The sequence below is a fragment of the Neofelis nebulosa genome, chromosome 5, assembly GCF_028018385.1.
Source record: "Neofelis nebulosa isolate mNeoNeb1 chromosome 5, mNeoNeb1.pri, whole genome shotgun sequence".
In the NCBI taxonomy this organism is placed as follows: Eukaryota; Metazoa; Chordata; class Mammalia; order Carnivora; family Felidae; genus Neofelis; species Neofelis nebulosa.
In genome coordinates, this window is record NC_080786.1 from 62,316,067 (window position 1) to 62,328,586 (window position 12,520).

At 39.3% G+C, this 12,520-nt stretch overlaps 1 protein-coding gene across 11 annotated transcripts in view; it reads right to left on the reverse strand.

The window, feature by feature from the left end:
• MECOM (MDS1 and EVI1 complex locus) overlaps positions 1-12,520 on the reverse strand; it is a 562,843-nt gene that overhangs the window by 28,796 nt on the left and 521,527 nt on the right. For 7 of the 11 annotated variants that reach the window (XM_058730437.1, XM_058730435.1, XM_058730440.1 and 4 more), the window contains 3 exons: positions 9,350-9,497; positions 7,878-8,034; positions 2,145-3,501 (listed from right to left, as the gene is read on the reverse strand). In XM_058730437.1, coding sequence (XP_058586420.1) covers positions 2,145-3,501; positions 7,878-8,034; positions 9,350-9,497 — 1,662 coding nt within the window. The remainder of the gene's footprint in view (positions 1-2,144; positions 3,502-7,877; positions 8,035-9,349; positions 9,498-12,520) is intronic. The other 4 variants (XM_058730438.1, XM_058730436.1, XM_058730446.1 and 1 more) reach the window with 3 other exon arrangements.

The window sequence follows — 12,520 nt, forward strand, 5'->3', positions numbered from 1 at the left end:
TTTCCATTTCAAATGCAGACAAGAAGGCTTGATGATTTTGAAATCATGAGGACAGAGCTCATTCTGAAAATTAAAGTCATTTTCTGCCAAGAAAGTGTTCCCCTAGACATTCGTTATATTTCCCCCATACTTGTCAATGAGGGCAGGAGAGTTTCTAAGCACCTATGCATTCTGCTCCCCTCTCTTTGAGGTCCCTCTTTTGGATGCCACTGCTGATAAACAGGGCAGGCAAAAGGGGGTGGAGGGAAAAGGAAGAGGAACATTTTGAAGATAGAGAAATATAAAAATGATCGGCATATCCCTTCTGCTTTCTAAATGTTTGTTATTCTATTTTCTATTAAGTATGCAGGAAGTGACATCATGGATTAAATTAATTTCTTTTACCAACTGTTGATACATTTCTTTTTAAGAACCGCTGAATAAGCACGCTTCTAAAATAGAATCAAAATTAATAAAAACAGCTACCACTTCTTGAAAGTTTATAGATGCTATGTTTTGCATACACTATGTCACTGACTGAAACAGGTCCTCTTATACCCATTTTATGAATTAAAAAAAAAAAAAAGAACAACTTTAAGACATGGGAAAGCTGAGATTTCAACTCAGGTCTTGCACTAAAACTGGTGTTTAGGCATTTCATGACTTGGGTAGAATGACAGGCCTAGGTCCTTTATTCGGATTGAAACACCAGGGAGAAGACTGAGTTTTGAGTAAGCAAGGGGCAGAGAGGGTTAGGATATGATGGAGAAGAGTGTAATGGGTGTGTGGAGGAATTGGAAACCCATTGCCACTGGGAGGGTCTGAGAAAAAAAAAAAAAGTCTAAGGGATTATCTTCACAAAGGGCTGAGATGTATCACTGAGTTGGAAATACAACCTCACTGGCAATGGGTAACACACAATCTACACCCCAAATATGGAAGTTCTGTTTTCCCTTCTTTTACCTCTCTTATGGAGACTGCCACAAGAATTAAGACATAATAATTGGGGGAAAGTGCACAGGCATGGTACTGATGGCTTGGAAAATATTTTTGCGCTGTCCTTTTCAATCCCCTTCAAGCTGGGGGGGCGGGGAGGTGGGGTAGCGCTCAACATACCGGCAGTATTTCTTAGTTAATGTATTATAGATAATACAGGTAGAAAAGGAATCTTTGGTGAAAAGAGTTTGCGGCTCTAGTACTTATTAAGTAATAGGAACTCAATGAGTACTGTTGAATGAAAGAGTAGCACAAACTTGTTCGTGAAAGAGAATCAGGCAAAAATACGAAAATAGTCTCATCTTAAACAAGTCCAATAAGCAATTATCCATGCCTTCCATTAATTCTTGACATTGTTCAAGACTTGAATGAGAAAGTAGATGTGAAAATGCTTGGTAATATTTAAAATACACAATAAGCATAATTACTATTATTCATACTTTTAAAGAAAGCTGGTATTTAAAAAATAAATAAATCATTCTGAATGTCAAGTGAGTGTTAACAGAATACTGTCTATGAGGCTTTTTATTAAGCATATATGTTTCCCCCCCCAAAGAACTTTTGGATGCATCAAAGAAAACTGGATAACGAAGGTATTAAACAGTGACGTGTCTTTCAAAACCAGCCACTCACATTATACACAAAACATTTTTGTGATTAATATTTCACTTACTTTGGCTTCCTAGGAGATTTATTTAGAAACAGAATCTCAGCGGTACTTATTAAGGATGTGTTGGTCGGTTAACAAAGAGAAAACGCATGCTGTTCTACACCCCACCTCATTCCAAATATCCTGACCTGCTTGAGTACCCACACATATTTGCATTAATCCTTCAGGAGCCTCATTCTTCTGCCACTTGACAGCTTGCTTTAAATATGGCTTTCCCATATTTTCCACTTAAAAAATGTGTTCAAAAATAAATTTATTGTCAGGGGAAAGAACTCTGTGGGCCTCATCCAAAACCCCAAATTCAGAGACATCCAAAAATAAGTCCAAACTTAATGAGTTGACCGTCTGAATAAAAAATGAATTCACTAGATCAAACAACTTTACTCTCTGCCTTGTAATAATAACAAAAATGGTTTGTTAAAAGCCATGGCTTTCAACTGTAAACCCTGCCCTTTGTCCACACGTCGTCCACATTTAATCGTCTCCTGTCCACCCTTACCTGTAAATAGGGTCCATAAAGAAAGGAGTGGGTCTAGCATGCTGCAAGGAACCATCTGATGCTGGTCTTGGTTCAATGCTGCTTCCTTTCTTTTCCCCAAATACGTGGTTTTTACGAGGCTCGGTCAGCTTTGTCCCACTGGCTCTACTCCTACTGCCCATACTTAGATCCAGGGGCTGGTCTTGGCTTGTGGCAGGTGTTGCTGGAGGCTTGGAGGGGACTGGAGTCAAGGGCTTCTCGTCCTTTCGCTTAGTGGTGAGATCAAAGGGAGACTCAGAGCTTCCCTTCTGCAGTTTCTTTACTTCACTTGGTGATTGGGGTTCCATTTTCAAAGGTAACGATCTCAAGTCTCTATCAGGAAATGGGTACATTGATTGAGAGAATGCTGGAAAAAACGGGAGGGGAAACATGGAAGGGTAAGGTAAAGCTCCAACTTTTTTGTCTTGCAGCCCCACCAGTCCTGTTGAACCAAAGTATTTTTCAGCAATAGAAGCAATAGCTTTTATAGAATCATTCACAGCTCCTGACACCGCAGTTTGCTCCTCTAAAGATGGTGAGAAAATGGAATGATTGCTGTATTCTTTCTTATTATGTATTGAAGCCAGATTCTGAAGAGGGCTTACTTTGTCTTTGAACATTTTACCATTTTCTTTAAATTTCTCTTTATCACTTTCAATGTCACTTTCCAGATCAGAGCCCGAGGTTGTTTCCAGGTCACTGCCACTTGGCGTACTGACATCATCAAGGTCACTACTCTCTGACTGGTCACTGATTTTCTCAAGGGGCCTCTCTTCAGAGGACCTCTCGGGCTGGAGCTCCACTGGCTTATTGTCCCCTACAGGTGGGTGTTTAGATAGTGCCTTCAAAATATCCTGTGTAGCTGGCAGTATCTGAGGATGTGTCATGAGGGGACTTTGACTTTTGTTTGTCTGTTCAGTACTTGATAGTCCTTTAACAGGAGAACTAGCAGGTATCAAAGGAGGCCTGTGGTACAAGCCGGAAGGAAACAGACCAGGGAAGCTAAAAGAAAATCCAGGAGCTGTTGGAAAGGTAAGACCAGCAGGATGCCTATTGGCACCAAAATAGTCAGCAAGGCCCGGGTTGGCATGACTCATATTAACCATGGACGTTTTATCCATAGCTGGGGTTCCAGGAAGTGAAATGCCTTGGCCAAAAAATCCACCTGCCGCAAAATGGTTCTTGCCCTCACAAAACCTCCTGTGTTTATTTAAGGAAGACGTAGTGCTGAACATTTGTCCACAGTCTTTGCACTTGATTTGGGTTCTGCAATCAGCATGCATGCGCTTATGACGACAAAGGTTTGAAAACTGAGTATAGGATTTATGGCAGACCTCACCTGTGTGCAAACAACAAAAGAGAATCTCAGGCTTTATGGCAATTGCTTCTGAATTTAGCAAATATCACAATTGGTTTACCCAAAATTGCAATTAGGAAGCCAGGAAAAGTTGTTGGAGGTACGAATCTGGGTACTCCCAACACAGAAAACCCCATGTCACTAGATTCCAAAGCAAGGCATCCAACCTGACAAATGTCTTGAGGCAGCACAAATATTTCATATATAAATATATTTAAATATTTTGTCATCCCCATTGCAAAATATTTTTTCATCATATTTGTGTACTTAAATATTTATAGCAAAGTCCAATTCCAGCATGCATTGACTTCCCACCCCATTGCTACCCTCATAGAATCTTACAAATTCAAGTCTCAAGGCGTACTGAACATAAAACATAACAGGAACCCCTTTAAAATTTTAGACCACTTAAAGACTTCTAAGTCGTAGGCACCAAAACAAAATAAAACAGCCTTTCCCTTGACCAGAAACTTTACCTTCATTCCCTCTCCCCCTGGGGAAAAAGCCTGTGACTGCCCTACCATTATTTAATTTGTATTATATCATATGCTCTCATCATTCACACATCAAAGCCATACAACAATGCACATTGTGTATTCTGAGACATTTTTAACAATCATTTTCATGATTTGAGAAAGACTGACATAATTTACAATGGCTCTATTTTAAGCCTGCAAAGGAAGCTAAATTGAATGTGGTCCATCCTGCATTGCTGGTTCCCATGAACTATGATCACGTCCTCTGACTTCCCCTCACACCAGTGGTTGTGCTAACCTTCCTGCATTTATGAAACCCCCGTCCTTGGGAAATACGTCCACTTGTTGTCATATCTTCGCCGGTTATCTCAGGGCTTGACTTCTATGTGGGTTAGCCAACTATGGTAAGCAGGGAGAGTGTTCTGAGTGCTCTAATCCAGAAAGAACACGGCAGGGCACGGCTGAGAAAGAACCCTCTTCGCGGAAAATTTGCCAAAAAAGTAGAACATCTTCCTCCTCACAGATGAGAGAACAGATCTAAGTGTATTTTAAGACCAAACTTCGTAACCTTTAAAAACTCCTTTGCTGGGTAAGAATTCCCCTCACTTCGCAGTCCGGCAGGATTATAGTATCCATTTCCTAAGCATCACATTTTTTTATCTGACTTTAGTAGAGGTGAATCCGCTTTATGTGTGAGCTTACTTTAACAATCCCGTGCACGTTTGATACATGCAGAAACATGATATGCCTTGTTGGTGATTACTGAAACAAATTTATATAAGAAATTAAATTGAAGACAAAATACGACATTTATTGCTTTCATGTGACGGCTGCCTTTGAGCGCAGAGTGGTTGAGCTCCTAAGTTAAAGCAGTAATAGTTGAAAAAAAAAAAAAAAACTCGAAGGAGATTTTATAGATGTTCAATCATGCAAAACTCACCCAAAAGTTGGATTATCCCACACACCACCAAACAGGAAGTACCAAGTGATTCCATAATATTTCTTTTACTACTAATGATTAAAATGCATTGCTACATATATCACTGCAGTAAAGGAGCTTTCAACTGTGGGATGATTCATGACATTATAGAGGCTGTAACATGCATTTTAATGGGAAGAGAAGATGTGAGTGATTTCTTTTCAAATTATTCTACTGGAATATATTGACCAGAGACTACTTTAAAAGTATATACTAGTAACCATATACAATAAATACACATGCTATTTAAATTCTTTGATACACTAATTAAAACCATATGATGTAGAGGGTAGAAACATGAGGCTTTCGCTGGTTATACTAATTCAGCTATGAGCAATAACAAGAAATAGTAAATAAAATGTCGTTGGAATTATAAAAGTTCACTCATCAAGAAAGTAACACCTCTCCTCTGGGCATTAAAAAGCGTTGAGAAAACATCTTGATGGGTATTCAACCACGGCATAAACTTTTGAAAGGTTTGCAAGTGTTTGGCAAAGAAATGTTGCTCTCTATATTCCTTTCTTATACCTGGATGGATTGAAGAAAATCAGGAGCTTCTCTATATCGGAGTAACAGAAGGTGCATTAGACTTTCCTGGTTGCCACCCCGTGTTACACAGATGAGCGATGTCTGTGTCAGGTCTTAAGAACAGAGAATCTGGGATGTTTCCTTAGGCGGAGGCTTTGTTTGCCTCACTTGAATGTCTGGCCTGGCCCACCACTAACCACCAGGCCTCCAGGTAAATGGCTCAATTGATGTTGAAGTCTATACTCTACTGTAATTTTCTCAGTAATAGGAATTAGCCAGCAGTTAACATTGCATTTTTCTACTTATTAAACAAATTAAGAGGTATTTTGAATATGTTCAGCCTATTAGAGCATGTGGTTTCTATTTGGGAAGGCTGGAGGTTTCTGCAAAGGCAGTGAGTAATTACCTTAGCACTGGTGACTTTGGGCTCAAGCTTGGCGGTACATTGTAATAAGAGACAGTTGCCATAAACACACCAGTGGGGGTAAATCGTGGTGTGTGGCCTTCTGGTGAGAAACAGATATCAACTCTAGGTGAACCTCCTCCACTCCCAATCTCCACACCAACTCTCCTCTTTTGTTCTGAAATTACATGGCTATTATTCATAATTACCCCATGGTTCTCTGTCAGATTTTACATTTGAAGAATTCCATCTGCTATTTAAATTTACCAATAATTACTGAAAATCCATTTGTGGCAAATAGTTGTGCAAGCTGATTGGAAAGGGACACCCTATAGTGCTTTAAAATGAAACACTTGATTTCAACACAATTAAAATTCCAGATCCCAGAACCTTAGATAATAAGAATCTATATTTTCCAACTGTTAGCTTAAATAATAGAGAAATCATTAAGTCATTAAATAGAGAATCCGTTCAGTCTATTTTTTCCCACCAAGACACAATAAACATACCAAAATTTGCTTCTGAGGAATCAGAAATACATGAGTTATTTTTGCCTGTAACACTACGAAGTACATTTTTAAGGGCGTCACGACCTAGAGTCCGAAACGCCTTTATGAGACAAGAAGTCTAAAATGTGTATTGTATACTTTATTTCCTGTGATTTCTAACAGAGCTCCCCCCAAGGGAGACTAGAGCACCCTTTTGTTTATCAGCTGGTCATCTTCACTCCACCCAGGGTACAGAAGAACCCTGTAGGAGCAAAACAAGACTCTAGTTTAAGCTGGAAAGGGGAAAAAAAAGCTCTCCTGTTGCTTGGAAGCACAAAAGAGGACTGTGTCGAGCTAAAAATGAGGAGAGTTAGTCTCTGGCATCTGTGCGTTGGCACCAAAAATTATGTTTTTGCCCATCAGGTCCTGTAGTAGTGTCTCATATACCTACTACAAATTATTGAGTATTTGTCAGAAAAAAAAAAAAATGTTTTCTAAGAGTTCCCACGTCAGAGGTTTTGCCAACTACTGAGTATGCCTCGATCATTTCCATGCTCATCTGCATACAAAATCAGTCTTAAAGTTTGTAGCGCAACTCAGTGAGTCAGTGTTTATAAGCCCAGCTGAGCAATGGATCAAAAGAAGTCCAGAGTCATTGCTCAGATCGACTGAAAACAACTGATTTGCTTTATGAAATATTTCAGCACAATACAGGGAACAGGAGTGGGTGGACGGAAGAAGCAAATGAGCGCGGAGTTTTACTTTATGTGGAGTGTGTTACTAAAGTGCTCTGTACAGGGACCTTCTAGGTAGGTGGTCAGATTGGATGTCTTCTGAACACACACTGCCAGTAAATTTGCTTTAGTGTAGTGGCTTATAGAAGCAGCGTGTCCACCATCAAAGTGAAAATGTTCTGCTTTTCAAGTAACTGGTAGTTCTTACCAACCTGCAGCCGGTGATTGGTAACAATGTGTAGATTAAGGGGAGTCTTATTCCCCCCTCCCTCTCTCCACACACACACACACACACACTCACTCACTCACTCACTCACAGTCACAGCCTACTTGACAAGTGGGGCTCTTCCAGCCTTTCTGATCCAGAATAGGTTTTTATCACTTCATCTTATTTATGGCATTTGCCTTTGCTGTTTTACAAAGCCATGACCATTTTCAGTGGAAGACAAATCTGGTTCTCTCTATTAAACCCTACAACCTGGAGAGGCTTCCCTTTCATTATTTAACGACTTCTCTTTTCCCTACTTGTTATTGATTTCATCTAATAGAAAACACCCCAGGAATTATAAACAAGATACCATGGATCTGGGTGTAAAAGATGTTCTTGTAATAGAAAAATAGCCCAACTGGATTGGACCATAAATAGCTAATGCAGAGACCCTTCTATGGCCATGTGGCCATCTCCTGATCACAGTGCCTTTCGGATGAGAGACAGATGCAGGAAGGAGGGCTGGAGTGTTAAAAACTTACAGATAAAGGGCTTCACACTGCTGTGGATGTGCTTGTGTTGTTTGAGGCCCGACGAAGTGGCAAACGTTTTGCCACACTCCGGGCACGCGTGGGCCCGGGCACCAACATGCTGAGAGCGAATGTGCCGCTGGAGGTTGCTAGGGTCCGTGAAAACCTGCTAGGAAATGAGTACTGATTAATCAAGAAACTTAATTCAAGGACACAATAACGAAGACCAGGAATGACTCAAGAAGGAATTTTGTTTATTTATTTTGTTTTTGTTTATTTGTTTTCCCCAAAGACCAAAAGAAAGTCATATTCCCAAAGCATGAGCTCCTCTCGGAGAGGGACTGTAAATTATTCAGATCTATATCCTTAGCAGGAAATGTCCATCGGTATCAGTTGAACGAAATAATTAATGGCATGACAGACCACAGTCAAGCTCTTCTTGATCCCATTTAGAGTGATTAGGGTTGAAAAATAAAATGCCAGCCAAGACATTATTTAAAATGGTATGTTACTTCCATCCTTTAAACCAAAACACACTATGTACGAAATTGGGGGGATTTTTATGAAAGTATCTCAAATCTATTCAAGGAGTTCTCCCAGGGATAATGCTAACACTGTTTCAAGCAAGGTACCATTAAGCTAAAACCATTCCTTTAAACATTGTACTAAAAAAAGAAGAAAAGAAGAGAAGAGAAGAGAAGAGAAGAGAAGAGAAGAGCAAAAGTCACCCACACTTCTGGGAGCAAAGCATCTCTAAAGATAATTTCAAATATCACAATTTCCACTGGCATGAAGAAAGATATTCAAATGCTATAAAAAGGTTTTGGAAATAGAAATCGACTTCAATGACATCAGCGCACCTTTTAGTTAATTGAGAGCCATGAACATTAAATGATGTGAACTACTATTTCCATGTTTCAGAGTCATGGTCAAGGTAGAGTGCTTCACTGCACCCTTATGCTGCTCAGCAGTGGCCACTAAGGCAGGCCACTAAGGCACTGTGCTCTTAATTAGAACCAAGTCATGATTTATGGTGGGGACTTGGGTGGAAAAATCTGCAAATGTAGGAGTCTCCTATTCTTTCTGAATAGGCATTCAGAAACTTTATGTGACTTCCTCGCAAACTGCTATTAAAAGAAATCAGTAATGTGCATTGGATACAATTTTCATTCTCCATAAGGCTATAAAACAACCCCACACTGGCAAGCCAGTAGCGGAACCAGGAATTTACCAAGGATGTCTGACACCTAGTTCTGGAACTCACCATTAAGCCTCACTTCCTCCCTTACAAAAATAAAAGGGTACCCACTAAGTGTTTTTATACACTGTACTAATGCCTTTTAGCATACAACACTCAGTCTACTTTTCTCAAGATATTTATAGTTTCCCCTCTCAAGGGTTGTTTTTATATATCATAGCAAGTGATGGATTAAGAGAGAGCAGGATGACAGAGAGAGGCCAAGTAGTCTACAAATTCACTGTACCTTGGCACAGTTTTCACATTCATAGTGCTTTCCACTGTCATGTGACATCTGGTGGCGAATTAAATTGGACTTCCAGTTAAATGCCTTGGGACACTGATCGCACTTGTATTCCCTCTCTTCAGTATGTGACAACATGTGTTTCTCCAGGCTGTTAAGAGAACAATTGGTTCAATAAGACACGGTGACAAAGAATACATTCATAAACAGAATGTCATTTTATTGCTAATCCAACTGGCAATTAAAGAAATGAGAAGGAAAAGGAGTTGAGGTGAGAGAAGAGAAGAAACAAAGAGAAGAAACAGGCTTACAACAGACGAAAGAATACTTATTCTTCCTAGACTGTGTCCTTCACTAACACAGAGAAGTACCCCTGTTGTTTGAAAATAAATCTGAGATAGCTATCAGGGAGTAGTTGCCAACTTAGAGGCACGATAAACGACTAGCTACTTGCCCAGTTCTGGATTCACCACACCATTCTAAGGGCAACACACACTGCTAATACCCACTTAATTCAAACACAAACACTGAAACTGAAGATCTTCAAAACATGCTTAAGAACATGCAGGCAGGTATCCTTTCTAATATATAACCTCTAGATTCAAAAAGGTACTTTTGTTTCTACCCATATCTCCAAGTGGAAAAGTGAGTCGTAACCTAACTATTCACCAGGCAACTTCCCAAAATAACCCTGAGACGGATGGATGAATGGATGGTCCTGCAGATGAGCGATGAATGGATATGTGTATACATAGATATAGAAGCATATGTATATACCGCCTATGAATTAGGGAGGAAAGAAAATGTGTTAATAATATAAGTGGATGCATTATTAAAGCCCTTCAAAAGAAAAACGGAGTTAGAAGTTTCTCACAAGGATAATTTTTCTGTTTTCAAGCTTAGAATATTTTTGCTTCTCAAATATTTCCATCTCTTTTCTAAAACTTGTATATGAAATCTGCATGGATTTAATGAAAAGCAAATATTATAGATAATGGATTGCTGTGATAGTCAGATGTTTGAACATATTTGTTAATTAAATATGCACAGATAATGCACGGGGATACTACCCCTAAAGTAACCAGAGCTTCTTGGAGAAATACCCTGTTTCAAACTTGAAGCCCAAGATACACGATAGGCCTCGAACATCTTGTTACGGCAAAAAGCAAGAAAGTTATAGAGCATGTCAAAAGAATTAAGGTACCAACGTGAAAAAAACAACCACTGACCAAAGATGAGGAAATTTAAGCATCAATAAAAATAATAATTTCACCTTTTAACAAAAACAATATTCAAAATCGCACAAACAAAAGCTCACGGGTCACCCTTGGAAGATTCTGAGAAGCAAAATCATTACTCTGAAAACTAGTAAGTAAAGAGAAAACTCACCCACATGTCCTGCCCTTCCTATATGAACTGTACTTCAGGGTGAGCAAATAAACAATGAGGGGAAGTTTGTCTGCGTAGAATTAACAGAGATAATAAATAATGAAAGAATGATAGAAGTAGAAAACATCCATTTTACAGCATGTAAGCAATTAATAAATGTAGGCAAGTCAGAAATAAATCTTGTGCCTCCTGAAGGAAATAAACCATAGCATCAGTGAGGTATTATTCTTAAAACAATGAACCTAAATCTGATCAAGGCTTGGGATGTAACTGTGAGTTTACAGGAAGTAGAGAAGATGGAGAAAGATGTTAACACCAAGGGGACATGATCAGTAGAATCCAGACTAGAGGAAATGCTACAGGAAAAAACACTTAGTTTCTTCTATAAATAAATTTCAGTGAGGGAAGGAGGGAGCAAGGGAGGGAGAGAAAGAAAGACTGACTTTGACTGAGGAACTTTTATAAGTTAAAAGAGACATAAGAGGGGCACCTGGGTGGCTCAGTCGGTTAAGCGTCCGACTTCAGCTCAGGTCATGATCTCATGGTTTGCGAGTTTGAGCCCCATGTCGGCTTCTGTGCTGACAACTCAGAGCCTGGAGCCTGCTTCCAATTCTGTGTCTCCCTCCCTCTCTCTCTGCTCCTCCCCCGCTCACTCTCTCTCTCTCTCTCTCTCTCTCAAAAATAATAAACACTAAAAAATTTTTTAATAAAAAAATTTTAAAGAGACATGCCAACAAATTGCAATGGCAGATCTTATTACGATCGTAATTCAAACATAAAACTAAAAATAATGAGATAACTGGGGGAAATTGAACACTGACTTTATATTTGGTAATATTAAGGAATCATTATTTTTAAAGTGTGGTGTAGAAATTTGTGTTCTAAAGAGTCCTTTTTTCGACAGATACATACTGAGCTATTTATGAATAAAATGACATAATGTCCAGGATTTGTTTCAATAATCTGAACAAGTATAGCTGAGACAAGACTGGCCTTGTATGATAATTACTGAAACTGAGCATATGGGGGTTTATTACACCATCCTTCTCTAGTTTTGTATACTTTGAAACTTTCCACAGTACAAAGATATTAAGAAAAAAAACAACAACTACTACCAATCCTGCAAGCACTCTTTCTTTGCCATGTTCTATTTTTCTGTGAGATAAATACTCTAAAGTTGAGTACCAGTAAGACCCTGTGCACCTAGAATACATCCAGTAGTCACGTACGCTGTGTGAATGGCAGGGTGTGTGACAAAATGAAGTACCCTTTCTCTTATCTTGATAAATCAGAAATGTCTTTCCCATATTTTTTCTCCTCCACAGCTTCCCCTCTACAACTCCATTCATATTGGCATATGAACTTATTTTTCCTGCCCCGTGAGTCAGTCGACTTTGTAATGCTATTCTGTTTGAGCACAAATGGTGATATCTCTGTGAACAAAAGGTACCAGGAGAGTACAGGTGTGTGGAGTCACAAGAACAGCCCTACCTTTATCTACAATATGCAATCCTCTGTTTGTTACACGAGTTGAAATGTTATTAATAGAGTTAAGAGAGAGATATCATCAACTGCGGTTAACATTGAACTGAGTCAGGGACATCTTCCGAAATCATGGCACAGATTCATATACTCACTGTCATCCTCAGCCACTCAGGAGGGCATGCCATTTGATGACATATATTCCAATATGTACGTCAAATCATAAACTCCGAAATCTAATGGGAGCGACAAGCCTGTACATTGAGTCTTATTCCTGTGCCCTTACTCCAAGGATATGATAAG